Source organism: Bos grunniens, chromosome 5, assembly GCF_055505025.1.
Source record: "Bos grunniens cultivar Pamir isolate PY7600 chromosome 5, Bosgru_T2T1.0, whole genome shotgun sequence".
Classification (NCBI taxonomy): Eukaryota; Metazoa; Chordata; class Mammalia; order Artiodactyla; family Bovidae; genus Bos; species Bos grunniens.
The window spans coordinates 116,091,010-116,115,566 of NC_141169.1; the positions used below are offsets into that span (position 1 = coordinate 116,091,010).

At 51.5% G+C, this 24,557-nt stretch overlaps 1 protein-coding gene across 1 annotated transcript in view; it reads left to right on the top strand.

The window, feature by feature from the left end:
* Positions 1-5,387: 5,387 nt before the first annotated feature.
* The window catches only part of SAMM50 (SAMM50 sorting and assembly machinery component), a 30,906-nt gene continuing 11,736 nt past the window's right edge, over positions 5,388-24,557 (top strand). The window contains exons 1-12 of the mRNA XM_086403203.1: positions 5,388-5,439; positions 10,572-10,682; positions 11,927-12,028; positions 12,760-12,847; positions 15,015-15,121; positions 16,648-16,778; positions 17,018-17,105; positions 18,251-18,379; positions 18,877-18,948; positions 20,202-20,288; positions 23,072-23,142; positions 24,394-24,461. Coding sequence (XP_086259329.1) covers positions 5,419-5,439; positions 10,572-10,682; positions 11,927-12,028; positions 12,760-12,847; positions 15,015-15,121; positions 16,648-16,778; positions 17,018-17,105; positions 18,251-18,379; positions 18,877-18,948; positions 20,202-20,288; positions 23,072-23,142; positions 24,394-24,461 — 1,075 coding nt within the window. The 5' untranslated portion in view covers positions 5,388-5,418. The remainder of the gene's footprint in view (positions 5,440-10,571; positions 10,683-11,926; positions 12,029-12,759; positions 12,848-15,014; positions 15,122-16,647; positions 16,779-17,017; positions 17,106-18,250; positions 18,380-18,876; positions 18,949-20,201; positions 20,289-23,071; positions 23,143-24,393; positions 24,462-24,557) is intronic.

Genomic DNA, 24,557 nt, shown 5'->3' on the forward strand with positions numbered 1-24,557 from the left:
TCCAGAACGCTGATGTTCTTGCAGATGGGACTAGGGACTTTTATCAGTTAGGATAAACGGTGTTATGTTCCCCAAAGTCTCACTTCTCAGGCCACCCTTCGGACCCAGGTGGCCCATGGTGCTTGAAGGTTTCCATCCAGGTGTCAGCTCTCCCTTCCGCCCACCACTTGTTGACCAAAGCAAGTCACATGGATGGGGGGCATGCAAACCCAAGTCTACCTTTTGCCCCAAAGAGGAAGAGCAGAAATTCTGGTGAACAGGGCCACTGAAAACCTCAAAAAAACCACAAAGTCTTTATGGCAGAATAAATAACCCAGGAAATACTGGGGTAAAGAAACCCTAACAGGTGTATGCATTACAGGATGTCTCAGAGCCTTTGAAATGTTAATGTACGGGGAATTCCCTGGCAGTCCAGTGGTTAGGACTCCATGCTTCTACTTCAGGGGGCATAGCAGGGGGCAAGGGCTTGATCCCTGGATAGGAACTAAGATCCTGCATGCCACACGGCGTGACCAAAAAAAAAAGCGTACGTTGTGACCAGAGAGGGCAGAGCTGTGACTGTGTTTGACACGTCCTCAGCTACCCTGGCCCTTGTACACAGTAGGCTCTCAGATATTTGGCTCAGGACTTGTGTTGTAATCTGCAGGTCAAAGTCACGGCTTATCTTTGAGAGGAGGCTTTCGTAAGAAAATAACAAGGAAATGCAGGAAGAAAGCCTAGTTTATTCAGCGTTCAGTGAGCCAGGCCCCGTGTTCTCTCTCCTTAAATCCTCACTACACCATTATGCTTTAGGAACCACTATCTTCATCTTGTACTTGAGCAAACTGAGGTTCAGGCAACAGGAGGATGAATTTTAAAAATAAGTGTCCAACTTGTGTGACTTGTGCTTAAAATTTGCTCCTTCTCCTAGATTATCTTTGGAAATCTGTGTCCAAGTTTTCACACATCACAATCTTTTGTGTCTGAGCTGGGGATCGGTAAGACCCTCAAAGCGTCACTTTGGTGGCCAGAGGCAGGTGTCCGGGGACCCAGGGTCCGGGCCTGTGGGCACTGAGCCGAGGCCCCTCGGGGTCTTGCCCAGAAACAATCCAGCACAGCCTGTTATATATGCTCCCCCCTCCCTTTTAAGGGTCCGGAGGCTTCTAAGTCATATCTACTTCACTGCCCTGTCTCCAGACCCTGGGACATGTGGGCATCATTCAGAGGTGGCTAAGAGCCAGTGGCGGGGCCATATCACTCTGGGTCCAGCTTGGCTATAGGGTAAGTTGCTTACTCTTTCTGGGTCTGTTTCATCCTTTATAAAAGCTCCCCTAACTGTGATGGTTAACTGTATGTGTGTGTGTGTACACGCACATGCTCTCTCTAGGCCTGGTTTCAGGCTGTGTGTGTGCACGCGTGCGCACATGTTCTCTCTCTCTAGGCCTGGTTGCAGCTGTGTGGGTGTGTGTATACACACACACGTGCTCTTTCTCTCTAGGCCTGGTTGCAGGCTCTATGTGTGTGAGTGTGCTCACATGCTCTCTCCCTCTAGGCCTGCTTGCAGCTGTGTGTGTGTGTGTGTGTGTGTGCGCTCACATGCTCTCTCTAGGCCTGCTTGCAGCTGTGGGTGTGTGTGGGTGTGCACACGTGCTCTCTCTCCCTCTAGGCCTGCTTGCAGCTGTGTGTGTGTGTGTGTGTGTGTGCTTACATGCTCTCTCTAGGCCTGGTTACAGCTGTGTGTGGGTGTGCACACGTGCTCTCTCTCTCTAGGCCTGGTTGCAGGCACTGTGTGTGTGTGTGCTCACATGCTCTCTCTCTCTAAGCCTGGTTGCAGGCTCTATGTGTGTGAGTGTGCTCACATGCTCTCTCCCTCTAGGCCTGCTTGCAGCTGTGTGTGTGTGTGTGTGTGTGTGTGTGTGTGCGCTCACATGCTCTCTCTAGGCCTGCTTGCAGCTGTGGGTGTGTGTGGGTGTGCACACGTGCTCTCTCTCCCTCTAGGCCTGCTTGCAGCTGTGTGTGTGTGTGTGTGTGTGTGTGTGCTTACATGCTCTCTCTAGGCCTGGTTACAGCTGTGTGTGGGTGTGCACACGTGCTCTCTCTCTCTAGGCCTGGTTGCAGGCACTGTGTGTGTGAGTGTGCTCACATGCTCTCTCTCTCTAGGCTTGGTTGTAGGCTCTGTGTGTGTGGGTGTGCACATGTGCTCTCTCTAGGCCTGGTTGCAGGCTCTGTGTGTGTGTGTGCTCACATGCTCTCTCTCTCTAAGCCTGGTTGCAGGCTCTGTTTGTGTGGGTGTGCACACGTGCTCTCTCTCTCTAGGCCTGGTTGCAGGCTCTGTGTGTGTGTGTGCTCACATGCTCTCTCTCTCTAAGCCTGGTTGCAGGCTCTGTTTGTGTGGGTGTGCACACGTGCTCTCTCTCTCTAGGCCTGGTTGCAGGCTCTGTGTGACTGTGCTCACGTGCTCTTCTCCCTCTAGGCCTGCTTGCAGCTGTGTGTGTGTGTGTGTGTGGGCGTGCACACGTGCTCTCTCCAGGCCTGGTTGCAGGCTGTGTCTGTGTATGCGTGTGTGTGCACCTGCCCTTTCTCTCTAGGCCAGGCAAACCTTTACCTTATTTACTAACCTTATGAGGTAGATACCATCACCACCCTCACTTCACCAAAGAGGAAACTGACCCAGAGAGGTACAGGCCCTGCCTAAGTCCACACAGCTTAGCAGTGACAGAATCATGGCTGAAACCCAACCAGTGGGTCTGCCCATAAAGCCAGCTCTCATAACCATTAATGGGGAACTAATCTGGTTGTGGTTTCCTGCCAAGGGGTGATCCTAAATGGCCTAAACGAGTACAAAAGCCCAGGACCCGTTACTTCCCAGTGTAAAATATAAAACATGTAAAACAATAACCTGTTTTTGGTCCTTAGCAAGCTCATCTCTATTTTACAGTGGAGAAAAGTAACCCTTAAAGAGGGTGTAACTTGCCAGGGGTCAACTGCTAACTTACAGCCCAGTTCTTCCATCAGCTCGCTGTCCTTCAAATGTATGCCCAGACCCAGAAGCCTCTGGGCCAGACCTCTGTCACAGCCCTGCCCCGCTTGCAGATGCTCTGTTGCTGCCGCAGCCTCTGCTTCCTCCTCCCCCTTGCTGAGCACCTCTCCACTCAATTCTGGCCAAGTTCCTTATAAGCAGGTGAGTAGCCCAAGTCTTCAGAGACTTTAGAAATGAGTGATAAAGTCAGACACAGATCTAAAGCTTTTTAGAATGTTGCTGTTTAATCACGAAGTCGTGTCTGCCTCTTTTACAACCCCATGGACTGTAGGCCACCAGTCTCCTCTGTCCATGGCATTTCCCAGGCAAGAATACTGCAGTGGGTTGGCATTTCCTTCTGCAGGGGATCTTCCTCACCCAGGGACGGAACCTGCACTGCAGGCAGATTCTTTACTGTGGGGTTCTTAAACATAATGGCTAAAAGAATTATGTAGCCCACTTTAAAAAACTCACATCTCCAGGTTCTACTTTCCGGGGGTTGGTTCAGTAGATCAGGGCTGAGGCCCAGGAATGTGCATTTTTAATATAAGCAGTGTCTTTCTGTCTGCTGTAGCCTACGGTGGGAGAGCAGTTAATTCGGGAAATATTAACTGAGTCGCTACACCACGCCAGGCACTGTGCAGCCTCTGGGCTCGTGGAGCGAAGGACTGGGCCGTGCCTCCAGGCACTAGTCCAGCTCAAACAGATAACTAGGTCAACTGGCAAGGAATGCAGTGTGGGAAGGGGCGCCTAGGAGGAGCTAATGTCTTGTTTCTTCCCAGGCAAGAAGGGGAACGTGGACTTAATATTTACCCCAGGAAGGCAAGAGAATTAAGGTACTGCTACTTAAATGGGAAAGGGTGTCAGAGTCTCTGGGAAGGGGTGGAAACGTGAGACCACATGATACTGAAAACCCTTCTCTTGTTTATCTCACTGCATTTATCACCATGTGCTATTACTTATTACATGCCGTCATTTGAGACAGGAAGCTGTTTCCACCACCAAAATAAAGCCCCATGTTGCAGGGAGAAGTCAATTCTGACTCCACCTTGAAACTGTTCCACTTGCTTTCTGTTGCTTTCGTTATTACAATCATACATAATGCCCTGCCTCAGAGAATTCTGCCCCTCTGCCTGTTAAGCTAAAGTGCCTTTGTGCATAACCCTGTCCACCTGGAGAAGGCAGGAAGAAAGAAGTTAACACATCTCTCTGCCTGAGACTTGGCATTCTAAAAGAGTATTTCCAAGATTAAAGGCCTTTACTTTACTTTGTCTCCTCATCCCTCCCCCATCTCAGATCCATAAAAGAACCTGGCATCCAGACCCCTACAAGATGGGTTACTTTGAGACATCAGTCTGCCCTCTTCTCAGTCAGCCAGCTTTCCAAATAAAGTCAGACTCCTGGCCTCATTTCCTCCTCTCCCCAGATTCACTGCCTATCCTACCAGGATCAGAGCGAGCTTAGACTCAGTAACACCAGAGCTGTCTTGTTTTTCAATGTGAATAGTCCCCACGTCAACCCTGGTTAACACTCTTGACATTTACTGCAGTTGAAAGAATAGGGGCCATTGACTAGCTGCTCACTCAGTGCCCAGCCCTGTGCCCGGCGCTTTTTATACTGTCGTGCAAAAGCCTTGTAATCCATCCCTGCTAAGCAGGTAAGACGTCACCTTCATTCTGTCAACGAGGAGCCTTAGCCCTGGGAGCTTCAGAGACCTGAAGGGTCCATGTGGCCAGCGGAAGAGGTGCAGGGCGCCAATCCGGATTTGTGAGGCTCCGCAGGCAGGGGCGGGGGAGGCCACAGCCGCAGCCAGGCGTGGAGAGCCGCGGCGCTTCGCCAAAGTGCGGGGACCAGAGAGGCACCGCGGAGTCAAGGACATTGACACGAGTTTGAGCAAACTCCGAGGAGGTGGCGATGGACAGGGAGGCCTGGCGTGCTGCAGTCCATGGGGTCGCAAAGAGTCTGACATGACTCAGCGGCTGAACTGAACTAAACACGAGGTTTAAGGGAAAGACATGAGGCCCGACGCGCTCACCAGCTGGCGTACTGTACCCCAGGGGCAACTCCGGGGCGCCTACCCCCACTAGACAACCACGGAGACCCGCCGTCCACTCGCCGCCAGCTCCTCTGAACGCCAACGAACGCGCGGTGCTGGGGCCGTCTCTGGGTCTCAGGGCTTCCGGGCGTTCGCGTGTACATCCGGGTCACGGACGCCTATGAGCCAATGAGCGGAAGCATCGTGAGCCAAGGGGCGGGGCGAAGGCGGGACATCATGGCCGCCCCCAGTCCGCAGCGTCTAGGGGCTTGTGGGTGTTGCCTTAACCCGGAGCTCGGTCACCGGAGCCCCGCCCTCTGTCCTCACCCGCCGAGCCTTCGTCCGGCCGGGACTGCTCTGGGAGGCGGCGGCCAGAGAGGGAGCCATGGGGACGGTGCACGCCCGGGTAAGAGGCCCAGCGACCCGCGCGGGCTGCGTGACCTCGGGGCGGGCGCCGCGGGGAGACGCTCTCGCGGCTGCGCCCGGGGCTGCCCGGGTAAAAAGAGGGCGGCGGGGCCCGCTAGCCTTCGGGGAACGGTGCCGGGGTGGGGGTGGGGGGAGCCCCAGCGCTGCGCCGCCGCGGGCCGGGTGGAGGAGGCCGCAAAGATGCCTCCACCCGCTACGGCAGGCTTCCGAACTGGAAAACCGATACCCAGGGGAGAGACCTGACTTGCCCAAGGTCACTTAGCAGTGGGGCCTAGAAAGGGCCAGCAGGCTTTCCGCGATGTCTTGCAGCGGAGGAATAAATTTTTTCTGCCCTCAGCGGTTTCGGGCGTCTGAGTTCCTTCAGTTCAGTTGCTCGGTCGTGTCCGACTCTTTGCGACCCCGTGGACTGCAGCATCTCAGGCCTCCCTGTCCATCACCGACTCCCGGAGTTAGCTCAGACTCATGTCCATTGAGTCGGTGATGTCCCCCAACCATCTCATCTTCTGTCGTCCCTTCTCCTCCCTCCTTCAATCTTTCCCAGCATCAGGATCTTTTCCAATGAGTTGGTTTCTTCGCATCAGGTGGCCCGCATCAGGTGGCCAAAGTATTGGAGTTTCAGCTATAGCATCAGTCCTTCCAAAGAATATTCAGTACCGATTTCCTTTAGGACGGACTGGTTGGATCTCCTTGCAGTTCAAGGGACTCTCAAGAGTCTTCTCCAACACCACAGTTCAAAAGCATCAATTCTTCGGCGCTCAGCTTTCTTTATAGTCCAACTCTCACATCCATCCATGACCACTGGAAAAACCAGAGCTTTGACTAGATGGATCTCTGTTGGCAAAGTAATGTCTCTGCTTTTTTGCTTTTTCCAGTCTCTCCCGCTCAGCTGCTGCTGGGGTCTTGTGAGGCTTTCCTAGAGCAGGAAGCATCTTCTGAAGTCTTCCAACCCAGGCTCAGGAGTCCTCATGTCTCCTGGTTACCGCCGCGCAAAGAGGAAACCCGGCTGAGTGGAGGCAGTAATAGTGTCCACTCACTGGGCCCTTGGGAGAATTGAAACAGAATGCATGTAAATGCACTTGCTTGCCTGCGGTGCGGTAGGCAGACTGCCCAGCTGCTCTCCTTTATCGCAATCTTAACTGAGGCCCAGAGAAAGAATATATGTCCAAGGCCTTACTGTTCAAGCCTCAGAATGTTCTGAAACTGAATGTTGGGAACCATCTGCATGTTCCTGAGTCCCAGCCCACAGCACAACTTTTTCTGCAGCGTAGATAGCTGCGCTGCTCAGAAGTTTTCAGGAGTTTTCCTGAATTTAGCACAGATGTCTCAGCATGGTGTCCGGAATTGAACTTAACCTCCCTTTGCCAGATATTTCCTTCAAATAAAACACTATTTGGACCGTGCTGGTGGGCGTAGCTCCTCTCTCTCATCACTCGCAATAGCTGGCGAAACGGGCCAGTCTCTTAGAAGTGAAGTGAAGGTTCCTCATTCGTGTCCGACTCTTTGCGACCCCGTGGACTATACAGTCCATGGAATTCTCCAGGCCAGAATACTGGAGTGGGGAGCCTTTCCCTTCTCCAGGGGATCGTCCCAACCCAGGGATCGAACCCAGGTCTCCCGCATTGCAGGTGGATTCTTTACCAGCTGAGCCACAAAGGAAGCCCATGGTTTTTTAGAACTCAGTTCAAATCATTTTCTGCACAAACCTTGTCTCCCGTCCGTTCCTCATTTTGGATGTGCTACCAACCTCCTTGATTGACATTTCTATTCTGGTGCTCTGTTTTAGCTCTGCATTTTTCACTTAACCTTTTAGATTCTTAGTTTCTAGATGACAATATGAACCACATCTTATTTGCCTTGGATCCCTTGTAGCATCTTGGCAAAGTTGTTTACCGATGGTCAGCTGTGTGCTGCCTGGCACTGTTCTAGGTGCTCAGAGTACAGGAACAAAAAGACTTTGCTTTTATCGAGCTCCTTTGACACGGAAACTGCCACTCCTTTGTTGAATATATTGACAAAAAGTAATTTCAGTTCTTTAACTTCACTAGCTAGTGTTTGAATTTTTTGGTCAGAACTCACAGTAAGAAAACTTCCCATATTTGCTATCTAGTACCCTCATGCATATGTGAAACAAAAGTTTTCTGAATCAGGACTTCCCTGGCGGTCCAGTGGTTGGGATGCTGTTTCCACTGTGGGGCGGGGGGTGCAGGAAAGGTTCAATCCCAGGTTGGGGAGCTAGGATCCCAAACATTTCGTGGCAAGACCAAAAAATTAAAAAAAAAATTGGAATAAAAAAGTTTTCTGAAACAGTATTTATCATCTTTTTGTTTTTCTGGTATTTTCTGTCTTATTCTAGTCTATATCACTTTAAAGATGGTGTTCATAACTCATTAAATTTATTTCATGTCCTGTTTCTTCTGTTAGCACTGCCTGCCCAGTGCTTGGCATGTGGTGCTCGGTAAAGTTTGTCGACTCACAGTAGACATCTGCTTAAAGCTTAGAGGCTGGATCCAAATATTTATTTTAATTCATTTCACTGACTACTTAGCCAGGCACTGCAATGTAAATTCTGTGAAGGTGAGACTCTTGCAAGTGCTTGTCACGTAGTGAATGGATATTTGGTGAATGAATGAATCTCTACTGGTGAAGCAGTTAATCTAGGACATCAAGCTTTGGTGCAATTGGTGAGACTGTAAAGACACCATCTGTTGAACTTAAAGTGTAAATTTCGGATTTAAGACTACAAATGGGTGTGACAAGTCTTTGGTGAAATATGTTCTGTGCTTCGAGATTTTAGGAACCACAAGGGAATTTTTTTTAGCACAATAGCACATGAACTTTATGTCCAGACAAAAATCTGTTTGTCAAGCATTCGGATTTAGAACAATGAATATGTGTGTATGTTCCTAACCATAGTATATACTCTGCATATAGGATTTACTCATCTGTAATACACTTTTTAGCACTATGTAAAATCCCAGGGACAGGGGAGCCTGGTGGGCTGCCGTCTATGGGGTCGCACAGAGTTGGACACGACTGAAGGGACTTAGCAAACGTAAATACAGAAGCATGTTCATGAAAGGTTGCATTAAAAAGTTACTATTTTAGGGACTTCCCTGGCAGTCCAGTGGTTAAGACTTCGCCTTCCAATGCAGGAGGTGTTTGTCTGATCCCTGGTCAGAAAGCTAAGATCCCACATGCCTTGTGGCCAAAAAACCAACAAACATAAACCAGAAGCAATATGATAACAGACTCAATAAAGACTTTAAAAATGGTCCACATTAAAAAAAATTAAAAAGTTACTATTTTGATTTGTTCGCATGTTTGAGAAATACAGTAATGATCCCCTGTTTTAAATATTTACACAACAGAAGTGAAAGGATAATTATGTGAAATAAATTCTATTTCTTTGCCCAACATCATCTTCCCTTTTTACTCATGTAAATAATCCATGTCAACCCCCGGGGGAAGGACCCAGTCTGTCTTATTCACGGCTGCCTTCCCTGCTCTTAAGCAGACAGTAGGCACTCAGATATTTATTAAACTTGAGAACAAAAGAAAAAAAATAATTCACTAACCCATTCCATAAATGCGTATTTCTGATATAGCCGGGCAGGTAAAAATAGAAAGGAGTACTTGCCAAGGTCGTAAACTTCGGCCGAGGGGTATCCCTGTGAAGGAGGGCCGGATTCTCGCTGAAGAAGCAGGGACGGCTCACAGAGGAGATAACGCCGAGGGTGGTTCTTCAGCTCACCTCTGGGGAGGAGGCTGGTTATCCTGGGCGGAGAGGACCGGGGGCGCCCAGACAGGAGGGCGAGGGCTGCGTGTGGTCGGGTCGAGTCTGGAGTGGTGGAAGGGGCTGCGTAGTGGAGCTCCTCCGCGCCCCGCTGAGGAGTCCGCTGCACTGCGTCCCTGGGGGCGCTTTTTAGGGCCAGGATGGGAAATCGGCCATGGTACTGTCAGGCAGTTCCTTTCCAGAGGACCAGCGCCATGACGAAGGGTGTGCTGACAGGCCACTGAACATTCCAGGGAAAAGGCGAGAACGGCCCGGAGCCCGCCTTGCTGCACGGTCCGCAGGCGGCAGACACGCCCGCGCGCTTCAGAAGTGCTTCTCTCTGGAGAGAGCTGGTGGCGGGAGGAAGCAGCCGGCTACGGGTACCATGGTGCTCCCAGAGCTGCCTGTGTGTGCACCCACCTGGTGCCACTCGAGCGTCTGGGAGTCACGTTGTTCAGTCGTGTCTGATTCTTTGTGACCCCGTGAAGTGAAGTCGCTCAGTCGTGTCCGACTCTTTGCGACCCCATGGACTGTAGTCCACCAGGCTCCACCATCCATGGGATTTTCCAGGCAAGAGTCCTGGAGTGGGTTGCCATTGCCTTCTCCAGATCTTCCCTACCCAGGGATTGAACCCGGGTCTCCAGCAATGTATTGGCTCCGGCTTTACCATGTGACCCCGTGGACTGAAGCAATTATGTATGTAATAAATATACCATATTATATGTGCATTGTTTTGCATACTATTATCATATCTCCATAATTATTACTGTAGAATCCTTCCTCAGAAGATGCTTGAACGCTTTGGAGGTAATGTCACTTCAGACTGAAGGACTGCTTTCTGGCATATGCTGCTCCCCTCAGTGTGTAAGTGAGACTTTCTGAACCAAAACAAATCTTATCAGAGTCCGAAGAAGTATCTTTAAATAATTTGGTGTGTTAATGTAACTATCCTAGATTGTATCTAGTTTTGATTTAAAAAAATGAGGACGCTTTCTATAACAGGAAAGCAATTTTTTTTTTTTTGTTTTCACATGGGTCTCAGGTGTACAGAGCTAAGTTCTTGGAACAGTCATTGTAGTTTGCGCCTGATCCTTTTGTTGATTAATTTTCACCTTTGTTTTCTGTAATAACAATACTCTGGACCCCGAAGGGTCACTGTCAGCCGAAGGCTCGCAAGTCGACAGCTGCTCCCATTCTCTGTGCTCCCCACCCCACTGCCACCAGCACTAGAAGGGGCTGTGGTCCTGAGTTTTCTGGAGCGCCATCTGAAGACGAAAACGAAAAGATTTGGCTTTTTAATGGAAGTTCATTTATCTGTGGTTCCCCCCACTCCCTTTCAGAGTTTGGAGCCTCTTCCAGCCAGTGGACCTGATTTCGGAGCATTAGGAGAAGAAGCTGAATTTGTTGAAGTTGAACCTGAAGCTAAGCAGGAAATTCTTGAGAACAAGGATGTACGTATCCCGTGGAGGGTGAGGGCTCCATACTGTTGTTGCTAGAAGCACTCGCTTCCACAAACCGCTGGGAAAACAGACGGGTTAATCTTGTTGACACCTTAATCAAAGAAGAGTTTGCAGCCAGCTACATTTTAGAAAGACTGGACGCTGAAAGAAATAGCTTCTGGTTTTAGAGGAACAGTTTTTTCTTGGTGATTCTTTGTGTGGGAAGGGTAAACAAACCCATTTTTGTATTTCTGTTAGAAAAAAAACCCAAAAGTATTTCAAAGAGAAACTCAAGTGGTGTTAAAATTTAAACTGTGTTCCCTCCTCCCAGAAAAGACTTTGGGTCTTGAATGAAACTTTTTCTAAACTTTGTTGCCTTTGAAATTAAATAGAGAAACGTAAACACATTTTAATTAGTTCTTTTTCTATTTTAAATTTACTTAGTTTTAATTGGAGGATAATTGCTTTACCCTGTTGTGTTGGTTTCTGCCATACATCGACCTGAATCAGCCATAGGTGAACATATGTCGCTGCCCTCTTGAACCTCCCTCTCGCCTTCCTCCCTTTGATTAGTTCTTTGATTACGATTGTAGTATAGTGTTCTGATCACCTATAAGTCATGCAGGCCCTAGCACTCCCCGTTATGCCTGCTTGATTTTTCTCTGTTACTCACTACCATCTACTCTACTATGTACATTGCCTGTTTCTCTCCCTTTTAGAATATAACCTCCATAGAGTCAGAAATTTTTAAGTTTTGGTTGCTGATATATTCTCAGTGTTCAGTATGATACTTGGTTCATAGGTAATCAGTGCATTTTCATTGAATGAATGAATGAAGTAAGTCTTTATAGACAAGGGAAAGGCTCTGAGCTGGTGTTTATCATGCCATATTGAGATCCACACAGGATCTCCTGCAAAATACTCAGTTATTAAACCAGGTCACAGTCGGCATCATCCAGAGGCCAGTGCCCCAGGGAGCATGTGGGGAAGGGGGTCCAGAGGATCTCTGCACCCTGCCTGGCTTTAGGACTGACCTGGCCCTTGGTCATCTGGCTGCAGGGAGCTTGTAAGTCTAGTTCACTAGTCAGTTCAAGGGACCAGTTGTTTTGAAAAGGCATGGAGTTAAGAAACGTGGCTCATTAAATTAAAAAAAGAAAGTCTTTGAAAGTAACTTTAGGCATTTGTCTTTGGCCTTGGCGTCTGATCTTTTGCCGCGTCTTGTCCTCAACAGTCTTGTGTCCCCTTATCACGTCCAGGTGGTGGTTCAACATGTGCATTTCGATGGACTTGGAAGGACTAAGGACGACATCATCATGTATGAAATTAGAGATGTTTTTAAGGCTAAAAACCTTATTGAGGCAAGTATTCCCCTCTGTGTGGCCTTTTTCCCATCCCTTCTGGAGACCCCGTGGACCTCTGCTCGCACCACCGGGTATCCCGCCCCCACTGATGAGCTCGCCTCCTCCCGGGAAGGGGGCTGAACCCCCTCCATTCCCAGAAGCCCCCCCACAAACTGACATGCTCTCGCGTCCACCCTGACCCCAGAGAAGAGGTGTTTCCCTGTCCTGCCCAGGGCCGCCCATCCCCGTGTCCCTTGCAGCCATCCCAGCTTTGCTGCAGAGCTGCTGGTGGGGGGTCTTGACCCTTCCTGCACCCCCCTGGTGCTCAGCGCACTTTCCCTTCAGGGCCCTCCATGACCATGGGGGCTGGGCTCTTCCCTGCCACCCACCCCTGCCGACTCCTCGGGCCCTTACTTGTTTATGCCCCGCATCTTTCCCGGCTTGCACCATCCTCTCCTCTGTGGCTTTCTTGTGTCTGCTCTCGGAACCACACTTAGGCGCCTGGCAGAGTCGCCAGCAGCTTCCTCGTGACCACGTCTGGCTGGCTCCAGCCCCCATTGCATGTGATCTCTTAAGCAGTGTTCAGCCATTCCCGCTTTTAAAAATATAGTATTTTTTTTTAAAGATTAATATTCTTCTCAGGGAATCATCAACTTTGCACGAATGCTAAGCCGCCAGCTTGGTCTCACAGCCACCGTGTATGTCTCTGTATCTTAGAGGAATACAGTTTCTGTTTTTCTCTCTTACAGGTTATGAGGAAATCTCACGAAGCCCGTGAAAAGTTGCTGCGTCTAGGAATATTCAGACAAGTGGATGTTTTGATCGATACGTGTCAGGGTAGGCATCCTGGTTGCAGCTTCTCTCTGATTTCACCTAGGATATGTTCCCCTAGGATCACGGACGCTATTTACGTGTCCAGGCAGAGAGCACGTGCGTTCTCAAGGAATTCACTGGGTCTTCAAGTCAGGCTGAGGGAGGTCAGGTAACTTTGAAGATGCTGCTTGCTGATGGGACCAGGGTTCTGAGAAGGAGAGAGCCGGGCTTTTTCGGGATAGCCCACCCCAGCGGGTGTCTGGATAAGCTCTTGGCAGATTCCACCTAAATATGTGTTAAGAAGAGGAGGCAAGTGGGAGTCAGATTTCACTTTTGAGCGTCTGTTCACTTTCTCAATTGCTATGATATTGGGCAGCTGTCTTACCTTGGTGTTTATTCTTTGGTTAATGAGTCCATGCCGTAGGAAGAGCCCGTGGCAGATAAGACATGGTATCTTTCCAAAGAAGCTTCTGGTCAAGTGGAAGAGGGTTGGGGACAGACAGAGAAGTGAGGACAGTTCAGCTGATAGGTTGTGCTGTATGGGGGCGAGGCCCTGGAGGAGGAGACCTCCTCTCGGTCAGCAAAGTGGATCAGAGAAGACTTCCTGGACGAGGTGACACAGATGCTGAGACCTAAAAGATGCGCATAAGTGCGTTTGGGGAGCAGGGCTGATGAGGAATGTTCTAGGGAGAGAGAATAGGCCCTGTGGCCAGAGAGAAAGTGTCATTGGGTGGACGCCAGGGCTCCAGAGCCAGAAGGCAGTCATGGGGATGAGTGAAGCAAGACGAGGCAGGAGAAGGATCAGGAGACGGGTTGTGAAGGACTCCATGTGTGGCGGTTCACTCCGTTCCGATGTCCCCCGAAAAATACATACTTGGAATGAATCAGAGAACAAGTGAACTCTTCAGGATTGAGTGAAAGATAATTTTGAGAAGATGAAAATGAAACAGTATATGAAAGTGCTTGCAAAAATATAAAATGCTGTGTAAATGAAAGACGTTTCTATTACCTGGAATACAGAGTCATCTGTGACTAACAGAGGCCCCTGGTCTCTCTCCCCCAGCGGGACAGGGTGCGACAGTGGCCCTTGCCAGCGCTCCGGAGTGCTTACTGGTGGCGAGTCCTGGGGTGACGTTTAGATTTAGCGCTCTCCTGTCTTTTGTGAATGTGATGTGTATGTGGTCAGCTGGTTCACTCCTGTCTGTGGTTCTCCACCCTGGCTGCCTTTAGAACTACCCAGGAGCTTTTAAGAAAGAATGTGGACATCATCCATTTGTCAGATGTCTAGAATGTGCAGTGCCCAAAGTGAACCTTAGCGCAGGCCACACTTGAGTTAACAGGAACATCTCTCTGTTGGTTCATCAGTTGTAACAAACATGGCCACCAGTGCAGCATGTGAATGGGGGGAGGGGGTGTGTGTAGAGGGGGCTTATGGGAACTCTCTGTACTTTCTGCTCAGTTTTTCTATAAACCTAAAACCGCTCCTCTAAACAATAAATTCTGCTAATTAAAAAAAAAAGTGGCGCCAAGGCTCCAGCCTGGACCAGCTGAATCTGAGAGTTCGGGAGCCCCTGCCTGGGTGTCCGTGGGTCTGACAGCTCCCAGAGGCCGTGGGTGTCCAGCCAGGGCTGCAGGATCAACCTCGGCCTTTCTGGCGCTCAGGGCCCTGCCCTGCAGGACCCTCGATGGGTGAGGGGCAGCTCTACTGAACTCAGGCCCATGCCACCAGCTTGGGAAGGACAGAACCATCCACGTCCTACATCCGGCTCCAGCTCTTGCTTCTCCGTCAGGGTTACTTGAGCCCCTCTCACTCGAATTCCACGTTTTAACGTCCATTGAACTGAGGCCCCCCCCGGCATTTTTAAGGAACTCATTTGTGGGGGAACAAGTACCGTAAGGAAGTAATGCAAATGATGCGTGTTTACATAATGCTGCTGCTGCTGCTTATGACTCCTTTCAGCAGCAGCTGAAAGACCTCGCGGTCTTCCACCACGGAAACCAGAGCCGTGTGTCGGGATGTGATGGGGTTTTCACGCACGTTCCTGGGCTTTAGACCACGGTGTGTGTGTTCCGAAGGAGGCTATAAAGTCAGCGGAGGCTCAGTTTGCATCCTGCCATTTATCTCAGCGGGACAGAAAATAAAGCTGCACACCCACGCTGCCTTAACTGTTTCATCTTTCGCGCTTACTAGGTGATGATGCACTTCCCAACGGGTTAGATGTTACCTTTGAAGTAACTGAGTTAAGGAGGCTAACGGGCAGTTACAACACCATGGTCGGGAACAACGAAGGCAGTATGGTAAGACACGGGCTTTCCCTTCCTGAGGGTGGGACTTGCCATAGTGAAGTTCTAATTTTTTAAAAAATGTTTCTTTATTTGCCTGTTCTGGTCTCGGCTGTGGCGTGAGGGATCTGCTTCCCTGACCAGGCCCCCGCATGGCAAGTGTGGAGTCCCAGTCACCAGGAAGTCCCCAGTTGTGAACTATGCTCTAAAAACTAATGGTAGTTCCAGAACTTTTCCATGACCTTTAGTCTTTATTTGTAAGCTGTCCTGTGGTTCTCATTAATCTTCCTAGAGCTGATTACAACACGCTTTGTTATGAAGATGGGTTGTTTGAGAACGGGGTGTCGATAACCCATGTTCATATTAATAGTTTCTTCTTCAAATTCTCCTGAACTCCAAGTACACAGAGTCCATTTCTCTGAGCTTCACAGTCAGCAGGATTAGCCTAACCCTAACATTCATCAGGCTTGTGCCCCCGGCAGAGGCAGGCTTTAAAGAAGAGCAATTACAGATGAAAGGTGGACCCTCGTGTACATCTTTACTCCGTGTCTGTGAGAGTTATTCCTTCCATCTAAACCCCTACTGTTTTTCTTTTTTGTATGATTCCATTTTTTTCCTTAAACTTTTTATTTTGCATTAGGGTGTAGCTGATAAACAGTGTTGTGATGGTTTCGGGTGGACAGCAAAGGGACTCAGCCGTACGCATGCGTGTATCCATTCTCCCCCAAGCTCTCCTCCCATCCAGACTGCTGCGAAACATTGAGTGCAGGTCCTTATTGGTTATCCATTTTAAATACAGCCATGTGTACATGTCCATCCCAGACTCGCTCACTCTCCCTCCCCCTCCCTTCCCTACCAGTAACCCTAAGTTTATCCCCTAAGTCCGTGAGAGGTGTGTATATATAACAGAATATTACTCAGCCATTAAGCAGAGCGAAACAATGCCATTTGCAGCAACGTGGGTGGATCTAGAGACTGTCGTGCCGAGTGAGGTAACTCGGAAGGGGACACACACACCCCTTGTAAGTGGGCTGTCGTGCCGAGTGAGGTAACTCGGAAGGGGACACACACACCCCTTGTAAGTGGGCTGTCGTGCCGAGTGAGGTAACTCGGAAGGGGACACACACACCCCTTGTAAGTGGGCTGTCGTGCCGAGTGAGGTAACTCGGAAGGGGACACACACACCCCTTGTAAGTGGGCTGTCGTGCTGAGTGAGGTAGCTCGGAAGGGGACACACACACCCCTTGCAAGTGGGCTGTCGTGCCGAGTGAGGTAACTCAGGGAAGGAGACACACACACCCCTTGCAAGTGGGCTGTCGTGCCGAGTGAGGTAACTCGGAAGGGGACACACACCCCTTGCAAGTGGGCTGTCGTGCCGAGTGAGGTAACTCGGAAGGGGACACACACACCCCTTGCAAGTGGGCTGTCGTGCCGAGTGAGGTAACTCGGAAGGACACACAGCCCTTGCACGTGGGCTCTAAAAAGAAGTGGCGCGGATGAACCCACTTACAGAACCTCTGCTGTTTCTCTTTTGCTCCCAGGTCCTTGGCCTCAAACTCCCCAATCTTCTAGGCCGGGCAGAAAAGGTGACTTTCCAGTTTTCCTATGGAACAAAAGAGACTTCGTATGGCCTGTCCTTCTTCAAACCACAGCCTGGAAACTTCGATAGAAAGTAGGAAGCCCAGCGGATCGCTGTGTTCAGTGGCCTGGTTTAGGGGTTAAGGTAGCCGTAGTGGACGTTTCTGAAGAGAAACTTTGCAGGATCAGCCAACGCTTCTGTTGCGTCACCACACACGTAGATTTCCCCGTGCAGATGAGCCCCGAGGCGTAGCTGTGAGTCTGTTGATTTAGGTGGTGCTCCAGGCATAACCACCTTCCCAGCGTGTAAAGCTCTGTCCCCTTGTCTTCTAGTTTCTCCGTAAACTTATACAAAGTCACGGGACAGTTCCCTTGGAGCTCGCTCCGGGAGACAGACCGAGGCGTGTCAGCAGAGTACAGCGTGAGTGGCTTTCCCGTCCTTCCCTCTGTGTGCCTACGTGGGACCTGATCCCCAGGCTCGGCCGAGGGGGCGGGGCCAGGCGCGCATCCACAGTGGGCTAAGCTTGGAGCCGGGGCCCCGTCGCTGGGGTCACCCTCGCTGCCTGTCCTGCTGCCAGCTGCCTCCCGGGCGGCCCCTCCCCACTCGCCAAGTGCCCGTTGCCAGGGCCAGAGAGGGTGGCCAACTCCCACAGCGGCAGGTACTTTGCCCCGGTCGCGTCTCTTCCCTGCCCCTGACTTCCTGGGACACCGTCTGTTTGTCCTTCCTCGTGAACGCTCAGATCGATCGCTCCTGACAGCCAGTTAAGGTCACATCAGGTTACCGGATGCTTTCATCATCGGTTTATAGCACGTTCCCTTCCGGCGGGATGCATCGCGTGGAATTACTGTTCTTTGACCATTTTTCAATTTTACAACGAACACTGCTCTTCTTTACCTTCCTTCCTAGCTTGTCCCCCTTCCTCCCCTCCTGGTGTAGGCTTTAGTTTGATGAGGAAAGACTTGAGGCACGTGCTTTGTAAAAGTAGTTCCTCGCGTGCGGTCTTCAGACCCGCTGCTTCTGCCTCTCCTGCACATTCATGGCCCTGCATGCCCTGCTGGGTGAGCATCTCCAGAGAGGGGCCCAGGAAGCTATCGTGGCATGCCCCCCACCGAGTACCTCCACTCATCACGGACTTGTGACCCCGTCTCCCTACTCTTCTCTGGGGGCTGAGGTGGCTCACATGGGTCACCCTGCCTGGCTTCAGCAAACCAGGTGGGGTGTGTGTCCCGTGGTCTTTTGGATGGAAAAGAAACCAGGTGGTTATAAAGTTCCCTGCAGCGTCAGACCAGCGACGCCCGTCTCCTGGCTCAGAGCACAGCCCTGCTGCTCACACAGTTTTTCCCTCTGATGGCGACCCTGGCTTTCTCCCCAGCCCTGCCCCGCCCGCCTCCACTCCCTCCTTCCCAGCTTGCCTTGTCTTGGTCTCTTCCCATCCCATCGTTTCACAGAGCGTCTTAGTTTTTGATCGGCTAACAATCTAATGACGCGTCACCCCAAGACCCGGGCTGGGATGACGCCGCGTCCACGCAGCACGAAGGCTGACGGTTCTCTGCGTTTGCTCGCAGTTTCCCACCTGGAAGACGAGCCACACGGTCAAGTGGGAGGGCGTCTGGCGGGAGCTGGGCTGCCTCTCCAGGGTCGCGTCCTTCGCCGTCCGGAAGGAGAGCGGGCACTCGCTGAAGTCGTCTCTCTCAGTAAGGGCTCTGCGTCTGCCGTCGACGTGTGCCTGCCCTGGTGCAGCCAGGCCGTGTGCGTTGCGAGAATCGCGTTTACCTCCATCAGGAGGGACTGAGTGGCGTCACGGTTGGGGCAGCTAGAACGGTGGCTAGGACCGGTCACTGTAAATATCTGGACACAGCCTCATGTCCTTTTTTCCTAAGTAACATTGGAGGTGATGGAAACGGAGGGAATAAGGGCCCACCATGGTGTCTTAGCTGGAAGCAGGCTGAGCTGACGTCCATCAGAGCATCAAGCTCCCTGAGAAAACAGGGCTGGGGACGGGCTCGGAGTCACCCAGCCAGCAGACATGCCCTGTCTCCCTGACTCTGTTGGGTCCTCACACAGAATGGGAGGTTTTCCTGAAGGTGAAGCCACCTAAGGGAACACTCGGCACTGAGCTTGGTGAGCAGCCAGCGCTCAGGGAGTGTCATTCCATATTAAAGCACAAACACCCTGTCCTTACCTCTTCCAGCACTCGATGGTCATCGACTCTCGGAACTCCTCCATCCTGCCGAAAAGAGGTGCTTTGTTGAAAGTGAACCAGGTGAGCGGTCCCTCCCCTGTGGCCCCGCAGGCTCCTGGGGGACTGGGGCGTCCCTCGGGGCGGTCACGTCGTTAATACTTGCAGCTGCCTTTAGCTGTAAAGGTCGTTCTGGAATGGCTTGCGAGGGTGTCCCTCCCTCCCAGGGTTCCTAGCCCTGGATTTGCTCCCTCCGCTCAGACTCTGCCTTCACGGAGCTGAGTCGGGATGAGGTGCCAGGATGCCGTGTCACTTCACAGACCGGAGCCCAGTCGGGCCTTGGTGGGGCTGGTTTCCTTGGTGATCCTTGATGAGCACACAAGCCCGGGGTTGTGACCCTGACACTGGCAGGGCCCAGCTGGTGACCTCGGGGAGAAGCTGGCTGGGGAGGGGGCTCCGACCCTCTGTCTGCCTGAACTCAGTGTCAGAGGAGCAGCTGGGAATCCAGTTTTCATATGCTGTTGCTGCTGCTAAGTCACTTAGTCATGTCCGACCCTGTGTGACCCCGTAGATGGCAGCCCACCAGGCTCCTCTGTCCCTGGGATTCTCCAGGCAAGAACACTGGAGCGGATCACCATTCCTTCTGCAATGCATACATGCATGCTAAGTCGCTTCAGTCGTGTCCGACTCTGTGCGACCCAATGGACAGTAGCCCGCCAGGCTCCTCTGTCCACGGGACTCTCTAGGCAAGAGTACTGGAGTGGGCTGCCTTTTCCTTCTCCCATTTTCATATGAAAATGAAATTGTGAGAGATGGGCTAATATTCTTTTTCCGAGCACTGATTGGGCCGAACAAGTCATGTCATCCTGTTACTGTTCACTTGCTAAGTCGTGCCTGACTCTTTGCGACCCCATGGACTGTAGCCCTCCAGGCTCCTCTGTCCATGGGATTTCCTAGGCAAGAATACTGGAATAGCTTACCATTTCCTACTCCAAGGGATTTTCCCAACCCGGGGATTGAACCCTCATCTCCTGCATCAGCAGGCAGGTTCTCTGCGCCTGAGCCACCATCCTTAGCAAGCTCTGTAATGAACATCGGTGTCACCAGTGTTTTCCTGGCACATGTAAGCAGCGACTTCTCTGTGGTCGCTCTGTGTTTGGTGACAGTGTCTCTGCCAGGCCCCTGATGCTGTCCCGAACGACCAGCAGGCAGCCTCTGGGACACAGACGTGGTCTGTTGCCTTTCTAAAAATACAGAACAACAGCCTGTAGTGCTGACTGCAGTGACTCTGCAGTCAGTCTGTGGGCTCCATACCACCTGAGGATCCTCCCTGACAGGAGCTGGCTGGCTACACCGGAGGGGACGTGAGCTTCTTAAAAGAAGATTTTGAGCTTCAGTTGAATAAACAACTCATCCTTGACACAGTGAGTATCTCGTCAGCTGCTTGTCACCTGTGTTTCTGGAATCTGACTAGATCCTAGTTCCCGAATATCTAAAGCTCGGAAGAGGAAATGAGAACAGTCACGCTTAAAGCTCAAGTGTGTCATCTCTTAAGTGTGGCCAGAATTGAGGCTGCTCTGGGGAGAAGCGATGGTTAGCTCCTTTAAAACTCACCTGTCAGTCATTTCACACGGAAGAGCCCCTTCCCCACTCACCATCATCTCAGGGCCGTCAAGAAACGTGTCTGGAGGACAAGTGTGCCTCCGTCTTTGCCTCCTGATGTTACGTCCCTAGAAATTCTGCGTCTTCACCTGACTTTTCTAGGTCTTTAGGCTCTGGGTGTCTCTAGGAATCTGTGTGTTAAATGTTTTTAACCAGCTTTGGTTTAGTTCCTCCTGCTTCCCTCAGGACCTGAGGAGCGAGTGACCAGATTCTGCCCGAGGCAGTGGAGCCCCAGGCCGGGAGACACTGTGCCTGTTGTCCACTCTTCCTAGCGCCTGGGTGGCTGGGGACAGCCCTCCACACCCCACTGCTGCCTCAGAACCTGGGGGCAAGGCGCGAGTTCTGACGAAACAGTACACACGTCTGACCGTGAAATCATTTATCACTGCTTCCGATCGGTCCTGGACTCAGCGCACTCAGAATGTGGTCCCTGCCTTTTCTTTTTCTCTGCTTCTCCGGAGGCTGCCGGGGCCGATTTCCTGTTGAGTTCAGCAAGCTCTCTCCTGTCCCCTCCTGTGCCCGCTCCCTGGCACACCACCAGCCCTCCTGGTCTGCATCATGCCTTCTCCTCCCATGCCTCGATGTCTCTTCCTTGGCCTCCTTTCCCTCCGTCCATCCGTCTGCCCGCCCATCTGTCCTCCCACCTGTCCATTCGGCGTACATCCATCCCTCCCTTCTTCTCACACAGACTGGCTGGCTGCCAGGCACTGTCTGGGCACCAAGAACACCCCAGTAAATAAAGCAGTCCGTGCTCTCACACGCTAGTGGAGGGGGAGTCCCGCAAGCACTGAGATGGATATGTAACCCGGCAGGTGGTGATGAGAGGCGGGAGGAGCAGGGCAGCAGACTGAAGGGGTAGAAGGTGGCCATGGGGGTGCTGCCTCATCGTCGTTGGTCGGGGGGGGAGGGGGGCGTCTTTAATGAGCCCCTCTACCCTCAGGGGTGTCTCCCCCTGCCCCCAACCCACCCGGGGACAGCCATGTGAGGTGCATAAAGCAGCTCATTTTTAGTAACAGGCCGTGGGATTTCAGTGGGGTGAGTGGGGAGTCAGGACAGGAGGGAACCAGGGGGTGGGCTCATCGTCCTGCTGGTGTTGAAGAATTGGGGTGCCCGGTGCTGGAGGGAGCGGGTGGAGATGCCTAGTTGTAGGGGCACCTGGGGCTCCCGTGGTCACTGAGCTCAGTGGGACACGTGGCACGGTGGGCCTGTCTTGGCGGGGCATCAGTGCTCCTTGTCGCCCCCCGCCCCTTAGGTCGTGACCGTTGGGGGGTCGGGGCGGGGAGGACAGTCTGCCAGGAGCGTCTTGTCCAAGGGGCGGCCGCCCCACCGCGCACCAGGCTCCAGCCCCTCGCCCTGTTTTGCAGCAGTCTGTCCCGTTGTTGAGCAAAGACGCATTTCTCAGAATAGAATGTGCGCTTGGCCCTCTCTGCCCACTCTGCCCCGGTTTTCATCTGCGATTCTTCCTACAGAAGCTTCTAAAAAAGAGCCCTCTGGGCAGCTTTGAAGGATGTGGACTTTGCATGTCCAAGAGGACAAGTTGGGCAGAAGCCTGTGGGGAGCGCTCAGGAGATGCCGGGGCGCATGATGACGGCCAGGGGTCAGGAGCCCAGAGGGCCCACTGTGGTCTCAGGCATCACCGGGGCATTTCTGGGCAGGGATGACATGGCGTGAAGATCAGATCCCTGCATGGGATCATTCACCGCCCCGACCCTGACCTGTCAGACGAAAGTGCTGTCCCCAAGGGTTGGGTTGGACGTGTGTTTCTCTGCATTTCTTTTTTTTTCCTTTGTTTTATTATTTATTTTTGGCCATTCCGGGCTTTCATTGCTCTGCAGGCTTTTCTCTGGTCAGATTGTGAGGGTTTCGCATTGTGGCAGCTTCCCTCATTGTAGAGTGCGAGCTCTAGGGCTCCCATCATTGCGCCCCTGGGCCCTAGAATGCAGACTCGGTAGTTGGGGTGCACGGGCTTAGTTGCTCTGCAGCACCTGCGGTCTTCGCAGATTGGGGATCAAACCTGTGTCTCCAGCATCAGCAGGTGGATTCGTTACCGTGGAGCCACCAGCAAAGCCCTGAATTTCTTAGTTGTAGCATTTTCTTACCTGCTGCCTCCCTCTCCTGAGATGCCAGGCACCCTCAGGACGTGAGGCCAAGCCACAGAGGCCTTTGGATGCCGACTCCCTTGTCGGGGCCTGGTCCCCCTCCATCTGGCCGTGGCATGGCTACTGGGCTTGGCTTCTCAGAAGGGAGGGTGCTGCCCAGTGTCAGAGCCAGGCCCTGCTGAGGGCTTGGGCTTGTTTTTTTGCTTATGTCTCATACGTCTTGAAATTTGAAGTTGCGAGTTACACAGATACCCTCAGAACGCTTCGAGCTGTGGCTCTTCCCCTGCCCGAGCCAGGCGTTCCCCTCTGCAGCCTTCACGCCCCAGCCCAGAGCTCCGCACTGGACACGCGGGGCCGTGACCAGACCTCAGCGCATTTTCTGTCCGCTGATACTAGGAAGGAAAGAAACGCTGGAAGAAAACGGTTGTTTGTTTCTATTTCAATAGGTTTTTTCCGCATCTCTCTGGGGTGGCATGTTGGTACCCATGGGTGATAAACCGTCGAGCATTGCTGATAGGTAAGTGATAATAAACGAATGGGTGGTTTGCAAGTGGCTTCCTTTGGATCTTTCTGGTTGGTTTCTTACAAAAGAAGTTTACCTATTTAGGAGAGCACTTATTTCACATTCTAATTTAGTTTTTAGGTTTAAGCTAATTTCAAAATACCCTGTATAGCTTTATGCTGATTTTTAAAAAACAAGAAGGATGCAAAAATGTATGCAAAATGTAGTATGTCACCAATTTAATACAGATGTGTACATAAATTTGTATGTATATACTCTCACACAAATACACATTCACAAAAAATTGATAAACAGTAAGTACCTTTGACCCTGAACAAACGTGAGTTTGATCACGGGGGTCCACCTGTCGGTGGGCATCCTTCAGCAGTACACTGCAGCACTGCGTGGCCAGGAGTTGGTTACATCTGTGGCTGTGGAGGAAGCCCAGGCACAGAGGACTGACCGCAGGATATATTTGGGTTAACCTCTGAGTTGTTCAAGTGAAAGAAAGTGAAAGTCGCTCAGTGGTATCTGACTCTTTGCAACCCCATGGACTGTAGCCTACCAGCCTCCTCTGTCCATGGGATTTCCCAGACAAGAATACTGGAGTGGGTTGCAGTCTCCTTCTCCAGGGGATCTTCCCGACCCAGGGACTGAACCTGGGTCTCCTGCATTGCAGGCAGATTCTTTACTGTCAGAGCCACAAGGGAAGCCAGTGGGTTGTTTAAGGATTCACTGTAATCCTAAATGTTAGCCCTGCTTGCAATAACAGGATTGTTTTATTACTTTCTTAAATGTTTCTCTGTGTTTCTATAACATATACGGGGCTTCCCTGGTGGCTCCGTGGTAAAGAATCTGCCTGCCAATGCAGGAGATGCAGGTTTGATCCCTGGATCGGGATGATCCACGTGAGAAGGAAATGGCAACCTGCTCCAGTATTCTTGCCTGGGAAATCCCATGGACAGAGGAGCCTGGCGGCCTATAGTCCATGGGGGTCGCAAAGAGCTGGACAGGACTAAGCGACTAAACGATAACCCGTATGAACTTTTTTCTTTCATACTCAAAGAGAACATACAATTTTTAATATAATGAAGTATCTCCCCGCCCCCAAAGCTTGGGTTTTAACGGCGTTCTCCGTTCTCGCGTGCATCTCCCCAGTCCTGAGATGTGCAGCACGTGGCGATGTGGGCCCCCCAGAAGCGAGCGTGCCCTCTGCACTTGCGGTGTGTGACAGCGACTTCCTCTGACAGCTCTTCCCTCTTCCAGGTTCTACCTTGGCGGACCCACCAGCGTGCGGGGCTTCAGCATGCACAGCGTCGGGCCACAGAGCGAAGGTCTGTCCTTTCCCAGAATACACCATGTTGGAAAAAAACCGAAGCTGCATTTACGTCTCATTTTTGAACCCTGTATTTGTTTGTTTAAATTACAAA